The following is a 16864-nucleotide window of genomic DNA, read 5'->3' on the forward strand; positions in this document are numbered from 1 at the left end:
ACGGGGAGGTTCCCTCAAAGCCCCTGCCCAGGCTGGGAGTCAGGGCATCGCTGGGGCCCTCAGCTGACGGGAGGCATCCCGCCCTGAGCTGCTCCTCCGCCTTGGGCCTCCAGGGACTCCCGGACAGCTCTGGGATGCAGCTACAGCAGGAGGGACCTTTGTGCGAGAGTCACATTGCCCATCATCTGCAGAATGCGGTTCACATGCCTGGATCCCCAAAACACTTTCAGCTTTGGCTGCTGACGTGACGGGCAGGAGCGGGCACTGGGGAAGAACCTGCTGACACACGGTCATCCTCCTGGGTGACACCGGCTCACCACGGGACAGCAATTACCTGGCATCGCCTCTGATTCTTCAGCAGAGACCGGCAGGGAGCCGCTGCTTCCTTCCGGAAACGCCACCTCCTGCGCAGCCTCTTGGTCCGTCTCTTGAGAAAGAAAGTGGGACAGTTGGATCAGATGGGAGCGTTGCCCATCAGGGAGATGGCATCTTCAGGAGACAATACTTCTCAAAGACATCCATGAGGGTTGGAAAGAATGCCTGGGCTGGGGGAAAAACCATCACCCACACTTCTCGGGGAGAAAAGCCCACCAGCCCGTTGTTGAAAGGCTGCACCAGCGCCATCTGCTCACCTGCTCCCCAAGCTGGCAACGGAGCAGCTCAGGCCACCCTGATGTGCGGGGCCACCAGGAGGAAAACAACGAGGAGGAGGCGTTGGGCAGGCGCCATGGCCTCTCTCCCTCTTGATATGGAGAGAAATGGCGGATCCCGGAAGCTGTGGGTGGTGGATCTGTGTCTGTCCCAGGCTGTACCCTGGTGTGGCTGGCTCCAGTCCTCGCTGGAGGGACGGAGCAGGGGGCTCGTGGGGCAGGGGGTCCATTGCGGTGTGCTCTGGGGCTGCAGGCCGCTGGGCTGGTCCTGCTGTCGGTGCAGGGTGGCCAGGGACAGGCTGCGGGGGCGTGGGGGGCCCACGGGAGGGTTGCCATTTGGCTGCTGACGTGACGGGCAGGAGCGGGCACCGGGGAAGAACCTGCTGACACACGGTCATCCTCCTGGGTGACACCGGCTCACCACGGGACAGCAATTACCTGGCATCGCCTCTGATTCTTCAGCAGAGACCGGCAGGGAGCCGCTGCTTCCTTCTGGAAACGCCACCTCCTGCGCAGCCTCTTGGTCCGTCTCTTGAGAAAGAAAGTGGGACAGTTGGATCAGATGGGAGCGTTGCCCATCAGGGAGATGGCATCTTCAGGAGGCAATACTTCTCAAAGACATCCATGAGGGTTGGAAAGAATGCCTGGGCTGGGGGAAAAACCATCACCCACACTTCTCGGGGAGAAAAGCCCACCAGCCCGTTGTTGAAAGGCTGCACCAGCGCCATCTGCTCACCTGCTCCCCAAGCTGGCAACGGAGCAGCTCAGGCCACCCTGATGTGCGGGGCCACCAGGAGGAAAACAACGAGGAGGAGGCGTTGGGCAGGCGCCATGGCCTCTCTCCCTCTTGATATGGAGAGAAATGGCGGATCGCGGAAGCTGTGGGTGGTGGATCTGTGTCTGTCCCAGGCTGTACCCTGGCGTGGCTGGCTCCAGTCCTCGCTGGAGGGACGGAGCAGGGGGCTCGTGGGGCAGGGGGGCCATTGCGGTGTGCTCTGGGGCTGCAGGCCGCTGGGCTGGTCCTGCTGTCGGTGCAGGGTGGCCAGGGACGGGCTGCGGGGGCGTGGAGGGCCCACGGGAGGGTTGCCATTTGGCTGCTGACGTGACGGGCAGGAGCGGGCACCGGGGAAGAACCTGCTGACACACGGTCATCCTCCTGGGTGACACCGGCTCACCACGGGACAGCAATTACCTGGCATCGCCTCTGATTCTTCAGCAGAGACCGGCAGGGAGCCGCTGCTTCCTTCTGGAAACGCCACCTCCTGCGCAGCCTCTTGGTCCGTCTCTTGAGAAAGAAAGTGGGACAGTTGGATCAGATGGGAGCGTTGCCCATCAGGGAGATGGCATCCTCAGGAGGCAATACTTCTCAAAGACCTCCATGGGGGTTGTAAAGAATGCCTGGGTTTTGGGGCTCCTGCACCATGCCCTCCTGCCGTGCCCTGCAAGCCCCAGCAACGCTCACATCTGTCCCATCCCACCTACTGGTCTGCAGACGGGAAATGGAGGACAACCCCAAAAGCTGCCGCATCTGCATCTCCCCCCGACTTCCAGCACTAGGGAAGGGCAGCCAGCGTTGCCGGGGACCTCGCTCCCCCTGGCAGTGGCCCAGCGGGCGAGCAGAGCTGCGTGGGAGCTGAACACAAGTTCAGCACGTGCCAGGCCCTCCAACCTGCCCACCCACCTCTGCGCAAACAGCTCTGAGCCGCAATGGCCAAACTGGGGCAGCGGCTGCCCCTGGCGCCCGGCCTGAGCCACAACTGGCAGCGGCGGCCCTGGACCATCTCTGGGGCTCGGCAGCGCCTGCAAGGCCTGAGACCCAGCGTGGCTGCAGCCAGGCTCTGATGGAGCCCTTCCCGCTCTGCAGGCTACAGCCCGGCCAGACGGGGACTGAAAACCTCTGGTGCCCGAGTCTCGTGGCTACCGCAGAGTGAAATACACCCACCGTGTCCTCTCTCCAGTTCCTTCACAATGTCCCTGAGGACTTCATTTGGCTCCGGGGGCTTTTGTCCTCCTTCAGCTTGGTACTTTGCTCTCGGAGGACCTTAACAGAAAGCATCGGTTTGATTTCACACCACTAAAATAGAGAAAACCAGTGCACAGTCTGTGAGGTCGGCAGAGACAGACGACTCACCCCTGCGACGCCAGCCGGGCTGTAGCGCACGCTCCAGTCCAGGAGCTGGAAGAGCCTTCCCTACGGACACATCTGTCAAATAAACAGCCAGGAGAAGCCTCCGTCATCTCGTGGGATCTGCACTGGCAGAACCGAACCGCAGATGGGGTAAGGGGATCGGGTGAGGAGAGGGCACACGCCTGCAGGTCTCTGTCCTCACACCTGCAGCTCCCCAAGGGAGGAAAAAGCCGTGACGTACCCACGGGGGCCAGCAAAGAGCTTTGCAAGGCAAAGCGCCCCAGGGCACGTCACTGAGCCCGGCCCCGTCCCTCTCGGCTCTTCTCCGTGTGTGCCCATCGGCCACGGAAGGAGCAACGGGCATTTCACAGGAAAAAAAGATGGAAAGGTAGATGCTCCTTCCTCCCACTGACTTAGCTGTGGGATTGCTCTCAGGCTGGAGGACAGCAAGGGTGCAAGCAGTCAGGAAGCCGTCGGCCCTGCGAGGGTCTTCAGGAAAATTGCACCGGGATAATCGCTTGCCGCAGTGTCAATGTTTCTGCTTGCAAGGAAAGGGACATGGAGAACTTGCCTGCAGGATGCCCTAAGGGCTCCAAAGCAACGTCCAGCTGAGAAGCAGAATAACCATTGCCACCATCCTCATCTAGAAGCAAGCACAGAGGAGGAATGTTTCCATTGCACGTTGGGACCCACTTCTGCCTTAGGGACCTGCTGGCACTGGAAGGAGCTGGGCTCCCCAGGTGGGAGCCAGACGGAGGTGGAGATTACAGAAGCTGCAGATGGGGCTGGGGAGCTCTTGGCTGGCTCCTGGCACCTCTCCAAACACTCCTTCCAGGCCATGGGCAACAGCCCTTCAGGAGCCGGTGGACCAACATACGGCCCCTCGGGGTGTTCTTCCCGGGAGAGCTCACGCACACAGAGGAAGCCCCTGATAAAGCCCTGGGGGACAAACCATCACCCACACTTCTCGGGGAAAAAAGCCCACCGGCGTGTCGGTGAAAGGCTGCACCAGCGCCATCTGCTCACCTGCTCCCCAAGCTGGCAACGGAGCAGCCCAGGCCACCCTGATGTGCAGGGCCACCAGGAGGAACACTACGAGGAGGAGGCGTTGGGCAGGCGCCATGGCCTCTCTCCCTCTTGATATGGAGAGAAATGGCGGATCCCGGAAGCTGTGGGTGGTGGGTCTGTGTCTGTCCCAGGCTGTACCCTGGTGTGGCTGGCTCCAGTCCTCGCTGGAGGGACGGAGCAGGGGGCTCGTGGGGCAGGGGTCCATTGCGGTGTGCTCTGGGGCTGCAGGCCGCTGGGCTGGTCCTGCTGTCGGTGCAGGGTGGCGAGGGACGGGCTGCGGGGGCGTGGGGGGCCCACGGGAGGGTTGCCATTTGGCTGCTGACGTGACGGGCAGGAGCGGGCACCGGGGAAGAACCTGCTGACACACGGTCATCCTCCTGGGTGACACCGGCTCACCACGGGACAGCAATTACCTGGCATCGCCTCTGATTCTTCAGCAGAGACCGGCAGGGAGCCGCTGCTTCCTTCTGGAAACGCCACCTCCTGCGCAGCCTCTTGGTCCGTCTCTTGAGAAAGAAAGTGGGACAGTTGGATCAGATGGGAGCGTTGCCCATCAGGGAGATGGCATCCTCAGGAGGCAATACTTCTCAAAGACCTCCATGGGGGTTGTAAAGAATGCCTGGGCTTTTGGGGCTCCTGCACCATGCCCTCCTGCCGTGCCCTGCAAGCCCCAGCAACGCTCACATCTGTCCCATCCCACCTACTGGTCTGCAGACGGGAAATGGAGGACAACCCCAAAAGCTGCCGCATCTGCATCTCCCCCCGACTTCCAGCACTAGGGAAGGGCAGCCAGCGTTGCCGGGGACCTCGCTCCCCTTGGCAGTGGCCCAGCGGGCGAGCAGAGCTGCGTGGGAGCTGAACACAAGTTCAGCACGTGCCAGGCCCTCCAACCTGCCCACCCACCTCTGCGCAAACAGCTCTGAGCCGCAATGGCCAAACTGGGGCAGCGGCTGCCCCTGGCACCCGGCCTGAGCCACAACTGGCAGCGGCGGCCCTGGACCATCTCTGGGGCTCGGCAGCGCCTGCAAGGCCTGAGACCCAGCGTGGCTGCAGCCAGGCTCTGATGGAGCCCTTCCCGCTCTGCAGGCTACAGCCCGGCCAGACGGGGACTGAAAACCTCTGGTGCCCGAGTCTCGCGGCTACCGCAGAGTGAAATACACCCACCGTGTCCTCTCTCCAGTTCCTTCACAATGTCCCTGAGGACTTCATTTGGCTCCGGGGGCTTTTGTCCTCCTTCAGCTTGGTACTTTGCTCTCGGAGGACCTTAACAGAAAGCATCGGTTTGATTTCACACCACTAAAATAGAGAAAACCAGTGCACAGTCTGTGAGGTCGGCAGAGACAGACGACTCACCCCTGCGACGCCAGCCGGGCTGTAGCGCACGCTCCAGTCCAGGAGCTGGAAGAGCCTTCCCTACGGACACATCTGTCAAATAAACAGCCAGGAGAAGCCTCCGTCATCTCGTGGGATCTGCACTGGCAGAACCCAACCGCAGATGGGGTAAGGGGATCGGGTGAGGAGAGGGCACACGCCTGCAGGTCTCTGTCCTCACACCTGCAGCTCCCCAAGGGAGGAAAAAGCCGTGACGTGACGTACCCACGGGGGCCAGCAAAGAGCTTTGCAAGGCAAAGCGCCCCAGGGCACATCACTGAGCCCGGCCCCTTCCCTCTCGGCTCTTCTCCGTGTGCGCACATCGGCCACGGAAGGAGCAACGGGCATTTCACAGGAAAAAAAGATGGAAAGGTAGATGCTCCTTCCTCCCACTGACTTAGCTGTGGGATTGCTCTCAGGCTGGAGGACAGCAAGGGGGCAAGCAGTCAGGAAGCCGTCGGCCCTGCGAGGGTCTTCAGGAAAATTGCACCGGGATAATCGCTTGCCGCAGTGTCAATGTTTCTGCTTGCAAGGAAAGGGACATGGAGAACTTGCCTGCAGGATGCCCTAAGGGCTCCAAAGCAACGTCCAGCTGAGAAGCAGAATAACCATTGCCACCATCCTCATCTAGAAGCAAGCACAGAGGAGAAATGTTTCCATTGCACGTTGGGACCCACTTCTGCCTTAGGGACCTGCTGGCACTGGAAGGAGCTGGGCTCCCCAGGTGGGAGCCAGACGGAGGTGGAGATTACAGAAGCTGCAGATGGGGCTGGGGAGCTCTTGGCTGGCTCCTGGCACCTCTCCAAACACTCCTTCCAGGCCATGGGCAACAGCCCTTCAGGAGCCGGTGGACCAACATACGGCCCCTCGGGGTGTTCTTCCCGGGAGAGCTCACGCACACAGAGGAAGCCCCTGATAAAGCCCTGGGGGACAAACCATCACCCACACTTCTCGGGGAAAAAAGCCCACCGGCGTGTCGGTGAAAGGCTGCACTAGCGCCATCTGCTCACCTGCTCCCCAAGCTGGCAACGGAGCAGCCCAGGCCACCCTGATGTGCAGGGCCACCAGGAGGAACACTACGAGGTGGAAGCGTTGGGCAGGATCCATGGCCCTCTGCACTCCGATCGTGCTGCTGCACTGGGGACCGTGGGCGCAGCGCTCAGTACTTAGGGCTGGCGCGGCACCGCGGGGCTCTGTGACCTCACAGCCGAGACGTGATCTCACAGCCGGGCCGAGGCTGCGTGGGGACGGCTCTCAGTGCACTCATGGAGAGCTGCTGGAGCTCGGCTGGGGGAGCTGCCCTCCCGGGGAGTGGAGCACGTCCCATCGGGCAGCTCCGTCCAAGGGCAGGGACACAGCCCCAGCCGGCGCTGAGCCCGCAGCTCTGCCCTTTTTTGAGGGCATTGAGGCAGCGAGGAGCTCACAGTGCCCCGGCACAACAGGAAAACACAGCCAAGGGATTTCCGACCTCCTCGCGTGCTGCCGTCATGAGGTTGAAGAGTGAGTGATTTCAGTCTGGAGACAAGTGCAAGATCCCCTCCTGTAGGCAGCTCCGCGAATGGAGCCCACTCTTCTGCCTTGGGGGAGCCCAGGGCTAAGGAGTCACTTTTGCTTTATGGGAAGGAAGGACAAAGCCTTTTCTTTTCCATTTCTTCTTCATGTGAAATTGAAGGGCCTACTTTCTGTCAGGGTCCTCAAAGAGCAAAGTCAATCAATAAAACAGAAAAAACCATTCTCTTCAAGCATTTGACATGCAAAAGGAAACCTTGAGAGAGCACACGTTGGCTGTATGCTTCCTGACGAACCTAGTGGCCTTCTAGGATGGAGTGACTCCATCAGGGGACAAGGGCAGAGCTGGGGATGTCATCTCTCTGGACTTCTGTAAGGCCTTTGACACAGTCGCCAACAATATCCTTCTCTCCAAGCCGGAGATGATTTGATAGGTGGACTCTTTGGCGGATGAGGAACTGGTTGGATGGCTGCATCCAGAAGCTATTGGTCAACGGCTCAATGTCTGCATGGGGACCAGTGATGAGCGGTGTCCCTCAGGGTTCTGTATTGGGACAGTGGGATCGAGTGCACCCTCAGCAAGCTTGCGGACAACACTCACGGTTCTCGGGGTGAAACACCCACCGGCCCGTTGGTGAAAGGCTGCACCAGCGCCATCTGCTCACCTGCTCCCCAAGCTGGCAACGGAGCAGCCCAGGCCACCCTGCTGTGCGGGGCCACCAGGAGGAAAACAACGAGGAGGAGGCGTTGGGCAGGCGCCATGGCCTCTCTCCCTCTTGATTTGGAGAGATATTGCGGATCCCGGAAGCTGTGGGTGGTGGATCTGTCTCTGTCCCAGGCTGTACCCTGGTGTGGCTGGCTCCAGTCCTCACTGGAGGGACGGAGCAGGGGGCTGGTGGGGCGCGGGGGCCGTTGCGGTGTGCTCTGGGGCTGCAGGCCGCTGGGCTGGTCCTGCTGTCGGCGCGGGGTGGCCGGGGATGGGCTGCGGGGGCGCGGGGACCCACAGGAGGGTGGCCGTGCTGGTGTTTCAGGCCGCAGTGGCGGTTGCTGGTGCTGGGTCCATCTCCACAGGGCGCTGGGGCAGCTGGTCCAGCCTTCCGGGCACAAGGGGCGTCTCCCGGTTCCCAGGTGGGCTCCTGAAGCTGCCGAGGAGGATCTCTGGAGACAGGGGGCTGCTGAGGCCTCAGCTGCAGATGGCACACAGGGACACTCCTCCACAGCACGGCCCAGCGCTGGCAAGGCTCACCACCGCGGGCTGAGCTGCTGGCACCGCTTGGCCCAGGTGGACACCTGCACCTCCTGGCACCACCGAGCAGGGCCATTCCTGTGGGCAGGGTCACCGGTCAGAAGCGGGCGCTGGTGCGAGTGTGGCTTTCTAGGGCTGTCTCATGCCCTGCTCTGTCTCCTCCTGACCGTGCTTGGCCTGTGCCCGTCCTCCTGGGGGCTGCTCTTGTCCAGGCCGAGTCCCCGTTCTGCTTTGGTCCCTGGCACAGAGGCAGGCTGGGTCTTTTCTCTTACATGGACCTTAGCTGAGGCTCTTGCCTGGTTTTTATCCCGTGGGGTGTGCGGGGTGGGACACGGGGATGCTCCTCCACAGCACAGCCCGGCGCTCGGGACACAAGGTGGGAGCCAGACGTTGGTGGAGGCTGCAGAAGCTGCTGAGGGGCCTGGTGAGCTCTTGGCTGGCTCCTGGCAGCTCTCCAGACACTCTTTCCAGGCTATGGGCAACAGCCCTTGAGGAAATGGTGGACCAACGTACGGCCCCTCGGGGTTTTCTTACCAGGAGAGGTCCATGCGCGCAGAGGACGCCCTCGCTACAGCCCTGCGGAGAAAACCATCACCCACAGTTCTCGGGGAGAAGCTTTAAAACCCTCTCCCCCTCCATACTTTGACACCTTGCTGGGAATAGGAGCTGCCGTCGGAGCCAAGGCCTCAGAACTAACAACAGGCCCAGCCTCCCTTGAGCCTCAAAAGCCACGTGCTCGCTGTTGTAGCCCTCAAAAGCTGCCTTCTCTGTACTAACGAACGGCCTTGCTTGTCAGCATGTGCTTGGCTTCGGTGTTCTGGGAATAGTGGCCACAGCCATAGCACCACGTCTGCCCGTCTTCTAAATCCCTCCAGGGATGGCCATTCCACCACTGCCCTGGGCAGCCTCTTCCAATGTTTGATAACCCTTTCCATGAAGAAATGTTTCCTAATAGCCATCCTAAACCTCCCCTGGCGCAACGTGAGGCCCTTTCCTCTTGTCCCGTTGCCTGTTCCTTGGGAGAAGAGACCGACCCCCCCTGGCTACCCCCTCCTTTCAGGGGGTTGCAGAGAGCGAGAAGGTCTCCCCTCGGCCTCCTTTTCTCCAGGCTGAACACCCCCAGCTCCCTCCGCCGCTCCTCACAGGACTTGTGCTCCAGACCCCTCACCGGCTCCGTTGCCCTTCTCTGGACACGCTCCAGCACCTCAGCGTCTTCCCTGTGGTGAGGGGCCCAAAACTGGACACAGCCCTCGAGGTGGGGCCTCTCATCAGTGCCCAGCACAGGGGGACCATCACTTCCCTAATCCTACTGGCCACACTGTTCCTGACACAGGCCAGGATGATGCTGGCCTTCTTGGCCACCTGGGCACACTGCTGGCTCATATTCAGCCGCTGTCGACCAACGCCCCCAAGGCCTTTTCGCTCAGCACGCTCTGCCCCAAGCCCGTAACGCTGCATGGGGTTCTGGTGACCCAAGTGCAGCACCCGGCACTTGGCCTTGCTGAACCTCACACCATTGGCCTCGGCCCATCCATCCAGCCTGTGCAGATCCCTCTGTAGAGCCTTCCGACCCTCCAGCAGATCAACACTGCTGCCCAACTTGGTATCCTCTGCAAACTTACTGAGGGTGCACGCGATCCCCTTGTCCAGGTCATTGATCACAGAATCGTAGAATGTGCTGGGTTGGAAGGCACCTTAAAAGTCATCTAGTCCAACCCCCCAAGAATCTCGATAAAGATATTAAACAGAAGCGGCCCCAATACCGAGCCCTGGGGAACACCACTTGTGACCGGCTGCCAACTGGCTTGAACTCCATTCCCCACCACTCTTTGGGCCCAGCCATCCAGACAGTGTTTCACCCAAGCCAGGAGCAGCCAGCTTCTCCAGGAGAATGCTGCAGGAAACAGTGTCAAAGGCTTTACTGATGGCCAGGGAAACAACATCCACAGCCTTTCCCTCATCCACTCAGCGAGTCACCTTGTCATAGAAGGAGATCAGGTTTGTCAAGCAGGACCTGCCTTTCATGAACCCATGCTGACTGAGCCTGAACACCTGGTCCTGCATGTGCCATGTGATGGCACTCAAGATGATCTTCTCCATGACCTTCCCAGGCACCAAGGTCAGACTGACAGGCCTGTAGTTCCCTGGATCCTCCTTCCCGCCCTTCTCGTGGATGGGCCTCACAATTGCTAGATGTCAGTCAACTGGGACCTCCCCGTTTTCTTTGCCAGGACTGCTGGTCAATGATGGAAAGTGGCTCGGTGAGCACCTCCACCAGCTCCCTCACACCCTCGGGTGCATCCCATCTGGCCCCATAGACTTGTTTGTCTTAGTGGCGTAGCAGGTCCCTCACCATTTCCCCTTGGATTATGGGGGCTCCATTCTGCTCCCCATCCCCGTCTTCTACCTCAGGGGGCTGGGTACTCAGGGAACAGCTGGTCCTACGGCTAAAGACTGAGGCAAAGAAGGCACGAAGTACCTCAGCCTTTTCCTCATCCTTGGTCACCATGTTTCCCCTCCCCTCCCCATCTAATAAAGGATGGAGATTCTCCTTCGTTCTCCTTTTATTGCTAATGTCTTTATAGAAACATTTTGATTGTCCTTAACGGCAGAGGACAGATTAAGTTCTCGTTGGGCTTTGGCCCTTCTCATTTTCTCCCTACGTAGACTCGTAGCATCTTTGTGGTCCTCATGAGTGGCCTCCCTTTCTACCAAAGGCCACAAACTCTCCTTTTTCCCCTGAGTTGCAGCCAGAGCTCTCAGTTCAGCCAGGCCGGTCTTCCTCCCCGACAGCTCGTTTTTCGGCACATGGGGACGGCCTGCTCCACCGCCTTGAAGACTTCCTTCCTGAAGTTCGTCCAGCCTTCCTGGACTCCTTTGCCCTTCAGGACTGCCTCCCAAGGGGCTCTCTCAACCAGGCGCCTGAAAAGATCAAAGTCCGCCCTCCAGAAGTCCAAGGTGGCAGTTCTGCCGACCCCTGGCCTGGCTACTCCAGGCATCAGTGATGTCTATCGTTTCATGATGGCGATGCCCAAGACGACCTGCAGCCCTCATATCCCCCAGAGGTCCTTCTCTGTTCACAAACAACAGGTCCGGCAGGTCGCCTTCCCGAGTTGGCGCCCTCACGCTGAATGCTCCAGCCAGCCTTTCACCACGCTGCTGGAGCAGTGGGATGGGCTGGTCACCGCTTTGTTGCTCCCAGGGCAGTAAAAGCCTGGCCCAGGGAGCGTCTTAACAGGAGCCTCAGCACCCAGGTGTGGAGATACTTTGCAGCACCCCCAACTGGTGATGGCCTGTTCCCGTAGCCCATGGACCCTCACCAGTCTGCGTGAGTGGCCAGGTCGGGCTGCCGTCACCACCTGCCACAGCAAGCGTCGGTCAAGTTGGTGTCGCTGTCGGTGTCTGGCTGCGGCCATGGGCTCCCCCAGCCCCTGGGAACCCACCGCTGGTTGGAGGAGCCCCGTGCCTGGCTCCTGCCTGCCAACACAGTGGCCATGCATGGCTGCGCCTGGGAGTGGAGCTCAGCCAGTGCTGGTGCCTCGCCGGGTTTGCTCTTGGTACCACCCAGACACTTGTGTGGCTGCTCTGTCCCTCTATTTCTGGAAAAACTGCCCATCCAGCGAGATGGCGGAGGGGGATCTGTCACCGCCCCAAGCCCCACCCTGGTGTGGCTGGCTCCAGTCCTCGCTGGTGGGACGGAGCAGGGGGCTCATGGGGCGGGGGGGCCGTCGCGGCTCGCTGGAGGGATGGAGCAGGGGGCTCATGGGGCGTGGGGGCCGTTGCGGTGAGCTCTGGGGCTGGAGGCCGCTGAAATTTTTTTGTGACTCTGAAGTCTTGTTTTTTTGCGGAAAGGTAAACAGCCAAATACTGCTACAGTCAAAGAGGATGTCGGCAAAATTAATAGATGATGCATTTTCAGGGTTTTCTTGTTTTGTTTTGTTTTTGCTTTTTTAAGAAAGAACTGAATTCTCGAGATGGCGCTTGGGATAAAATCTGTACCGAGAGAGATCCTTTTATCCTGTGTAGCTTGATGTGGTCCTGGATAGAGCAGCTGAAAGAACCCATTATATCCAAAGATGACATTGACATGCTGGCAAAAAATTGCACGGAATCACAGGACGCACTTTATTTACTGAGAAAGGTACATGTGTCAATTCATTCTTTAACTGCCAAGTACATTTTGTTAATGCGTGTTAAACTATTGATGTATGGCTTTTAGGCGAGGGAATTGAACTTTTAAAAGGCAACTTCGGTCTCTTTGAAAATCAGAATGAGGATTGTTTTGGTATTGAATAGTGTAAGTTGTAATCAATACTGTGACGATGAATATTAAAAGAGAAATACCAGATATGACCTTTGACCACCATTCATAGAAGCTCAACTTCAGCATATTTCCCTGCAAATTCTGCAGTTTGAGATCCAGAGGCAAAGATGAGAAACTTTTTCTCTGTGACTCCATCTATGGCTTTCATTAACGTCACATCAGGCAGCTGCGCTCAATGGTTGTGCTGTTTGCTGTGCAACCACGTTAATCCATCAGCTTTGGATGAGCTGGGGCAAGGAATAGGAAGAATTTGCCAATTCAAGGAATCAGAAGCCAGGGCAAATTATTCTACCTAATTCAGAACTGCGGCCATCTGTATTCTGAAATTCCTACGAGAAACAGGTACTTCTGATCCAAACTGTTTAATTGTGCTTTCCCCAAAGGGCTAGATGAGGGGTAAATTTAAAAAAAAAAAACAACCCCAAACCCCCCCTCTTTTCTTGATCTCTTAATTACACAAATTCATTTCCTAACTCTCTGGGAATTCTTTGTTTCCAAAGTATTTATGAGGAAAATAGGGCCCCTTTTAACAGCTTCCAGATATCCAAGAATACACCTTCAGAACTTTATGTGCAGTCACCATCTTCATGACCTGACATTCAGAATTCCCAAGTTCATCTAAAAATGTCATATTTCTTCCTGACGCCTTCTTCCTCGCTGTCGGAGTTTTAACTTTCTAATTGTATTACGTAAAAAAATAACTGCTGGACACCTGTTATAAATGAATGGGAAAGGAATAATAATTATGTTTTTTTTTTAATTTAAAATGTTCATTTTAGCTTACTTAATCTTAACCTATATTATTTCAGAATCACAGCATAGTTGAGTTGGCAGGGACCTCTGGATATCTTCTAGTCCAACCGCCCTGCTCCAAATGGAGTCAACTAGAGCAGGTTGCTTGTGTGTTGGATGCCCCAGTCCCTTAATCATCTTTGTGGCCTCTCGCTGGACTAGTTCTAGTATGTCAACGTCCTTCTTGTACCAGAGCTGGACCTGGCACTCCAGATGTGTCACCTCAATTGGCCTCTAGTGCAGCCCAGGATGCTCTTAAGCTGCCTTGACCGCAAGGGCCCGTTGCCGGCTCGGGTTCAACTTTGTGTGCGCTGGGACACCCAGGTTCTCCCTGCTGATCCGCTCTCCAGACAGTCAGCCCCCGCTACGTACGGGTGCATATTTACCTGCCCTTCCCAGAAATCCCTCAAGTGTTAATTGAGTTTTCACTGATAAGTGAACTGCCAGCGCGGAGATCTGTCTCCCTTGGAAAAGGGCCGGGAACCAGCAGCCACAAAGATACCGTCGCTCACTTTGTGCATCCTTGCTAGCACTGCCCAGGTGTCTTTCTGCAAGCTTCCTTTAATGGCGAAGGAGATCTGGTAGGACGGAAAGATGCAAATCATCCTGTGTTAACTGGGGAAAGAGCCCTAAACACGCATAGCTTCTTGGGCTGAAAAGATCAAATCTCACTTTTTCTATGCCGATTCACATGAATGCTACTGGTTGTGTAGGGGACCTTGAAAAATAAGTCTCCAGCTGCATGCCTGACCTCCTAGAAATTTCCAGAGCAGTTTGTGGTACGCTACAAGGGAAGAGTTTCTCCCATCACGACGGAAATAATTATGTAGAGGCTCTTTAGGCTTGGGAAAATTCCCTCCCCAACTCCTGCACCTCGGGGTTTCAACACAGGAAGGCGCAGTCTGATAGTTAAACAGCGGTTAACAAAAACGGAAAGCGAGATGTTTTTCAGGAAAATATTTCTTCTAATGAGCCGCTGATCCTTTTACCCGCCAGGAACAGTGTCAGACCATCCTTTGTATTTTACACTGCGTGGTGAACTTGCAGACGCTCCCAGCCGACGTGGAGGAGGCCTTACTTGCTCGTGCTATTAAAGCTTTCACTAAGGCAAGTAACCATTTGTCCCTGACATTGCGTTTAGTTGATTTAAATCACGAAGGGTGAATCGACAGAGCAGGCCTCTGTGAGAAAAGTTGCAGTAATTCCTTCACACTTAGTGTCCTCCGGCTTATCTGTTTCGGAGTTTGCAGTTTATAACAATCGGCCTACATAAAGGATAGGAAATATTCTCACCGTAATTAAATTCTGCCACTACAGCCTTAATCTTTTAGTATCTTTTTTTTTTTTTCTGTTTCTGGATCACTGCCAATTCATGGACTTCTTCAAATTAGGGAAAAGATAATTTTTAAGCGGTGAGAATAATTAGTCACTGGGAGTAGTTTACCAAAGGCCTTGGTAGATTCTGTACTACTTGGAGTCTTTCCATCAGATTAAATCATTTCCTGAAGTTACGCTGCAATTCAAGTTATGTTTCGGGCCCTTAGTATAGGATGTGTATAAATAACTTCTGCTTTTGGAATCATTTAGTCACAGTGACAGGTGAAGCTTGCTGTTGCTCGGCTCGGAGCTGCTTTCTTCTCAGATTCGGCGGGTGAAATGATTTGAACAGCACGTTCATCCCGCTGCTTCCTAATCTCTGCCGAACCTGCAGACGTGTCACCTGTTAAAACACTCACGGCATTTCTCCTTCTGCTAGTTTGTTTTAACGTCTGGTCAGCATAAAGTTGGAAATACTTAGCGTTAAGTACTCCAGTGTGACGCGCATACTTTCTTTGATAAACCTTAAAACTTTTTTTTTTCTTTAAAATGGTGGTTATCTACTTTGCATTTTGCCGTGTGACATCTATTTAACAACTGAACTTAAATTTCTCCCTTTTATTAGACAAGCTTCGACTCTGAAAATGGACCATATGTTTACAATACCTTGAAAAAAGTATTTAAACAAACGCTGGAAGAAAAAAGAAAAAAGCTTAAAGAAGGAACAGAGAATTCCTCCTGATACCTGCACAGCTATGCCGAAGAACTAGATGGGCCTACCAAATTATTTTGCATTTTCCAGCTACTGTATTTTGTGCTGTCTGGCATGATTTACCGAACTTTAGGTAATACTAGTTATTAACAAAGTATTTTATTTTTTTAGAGGGAGTTTTAGTGACAATTGTTCTATCTACACCGTTGTAAAGAAGAGCTCCTGTGTGACCGTACTGTAGCGTTTGGGTTCAGGTACTGTGCTTTTATGTTGTGAACCGCTCTTGTGGTTTCAAATGTATTTATTGATTTAGAAACCTCTGTCATTGGCAAGCAACGTTATTTTCAAGTTACACAGTTGCCATAAGTTCAGTGCCATGCTACACAAAGGTTTAATAGATGGAGTTAATATTTATGTATCATCAAGTGCGTTTACGTTCATGTTATTTGATTTTACTTTGCAGAAAATAAACACTGACCGAACTTACTAAATTCCTCTTCCTTTTAGAAATTTTAAAATAAGACTAAGAGTAATAATGAACAGATTTTGAGGTCTCCTATTAATGGCAGATAATTTTTTCTTTTAGATCTCTTAAATAATTGTCACCAATGTGTTTCTAAAAGGTGTTGCAGTAAAGAAATACATGAAGTGTATTAAGTTATCAAAAGGCCTTAATTTAGACTTTTTTGGCTAAGAAAGCTTTAAAGTGGTTTTGACAGAATATCGATTGTGGCATTGTAAGTGATTTCAATAAGAGTAAAATTATACCTTATTAGCTAAACTTTTATAGATTTTATTTTAAGGGAGAAAAAACAATTATCAAAACTTAGTAAGGTTCTAATTCAGTCCGTACTTATGCGAAGCAAAAACTTACATAAATAAGAGTTACATAATACAACTAAAAAATAGAAAATTATGTCAAGAAAAACTGCCCATCCAGCGAGATGGCGGAGGGGGATCTGTCACCGCCCCAAGCCCCACCCTGGTGTGGCTGGCTTCAGTCCTCGCTGGTGGGACGGAGCAGGGGGCTCATGGGGCGGGGGGGCTGTCGCGGCTCGCTGGAGGGATGGAGCAGGGGGCTCATGGGGCGCGGGGGCCGTTGCGGTGAGCTCTGGGGCTGGAGGCCGCTGGGCTGGTCCTGCTGTCGGCGCGGGGTGGCCGGAGACGGGCTGCGGGGGCGTGGGGGCCCACGGGAGGGTGGCCGTGCTGGTGTTTCTGGCCACGGCGGCGGTTGCTGGCGCCGGGTCGATCGCTGCGGGCTGCCGGGGCGGCTGGTCCAGCCTTCTGGGTGCGAGGGGCGTCCGCCGGTTCCCAGGTGGGCTCTTGAAGCTGCCGAGGAGGATCTGTGGGGAGAGGAGGTTGCTGAGGCCTCAGCTGCAGATGGGACACGGGGACGCTCCTCCACGGCACGGCACGGCACGGCACGGCACGGCACGGCACGGCACGGCCCAGCGCTGGCTTCGTGGCTACAAGCAGCCATTGAAGGAAGCAGTGTGGGGAAAAATCAACGACTCACTGCATTTTCTTTCTCCGCCGCTTGATGATGACACAGCAGAGCAGTATTGTCAACGGCACGGAAACCACAACTGCTGCTGTGTCTACCATACAGCGCCTTCGCACGTCTTGGGGACAGACGACGCTTGCGGTGCTCTGCATCCTGTCAACATTTGGGATTGCCTGGCCGCCCCTATCTGGAGGAGCAATTCGGAACGTTAGTCCATCCTGCGCACCCCTGGTGAGCTTGCGG

The 16864-nt window shown here is 55.6% G+C and overlaps 1 protein-coding gene across 1 annotated transcript; it reads left to right on the forward strand.

Annotated features, from left to right (window-relative positions):
* The first annotated feature begins 11931 nt into the window (after positions 1 to 11931).
* LOC134521477 (protein tyrosine phosphatase domain-containing protein 1-like) lies at positions 11932 to 15844 on the forward strand. Its single transcript, XM_063347987.1, has 3 exons — positions 11932 to 12113; positions 14085 to 14195; positions 15031 to 15844. Exons 1-3 carry the CDS (start codon positions 12003 to 12005, stop codon positions 15145 to 15147), a joined length of 339 nt encoding a protein of 112 aa, XP_063204057.1. The 5' UTR covers positions 11932 to 12002; the 3' UTR covers positions 15148 to 15844.
* The last annotated feature ends 1020 nt before the right edge of the window (positions 15845 to 16864 follow it).

This window comes from Chroicocephalus ridibundus, chromosome 10 (assembly GCF_963924245.1).
Source record: "Chroicocephalus ridibundus chromosome 10, bChrRid1.1, whole genome shotgun sequence".
Classification (NCBI taxonomy): domain Eukaryota; kingdom Metazoa; phylum Chordata; class Aves; order Charadriiformes; family Laridae; genus Chroicocephalus; species Chroicocephalus ridibundus.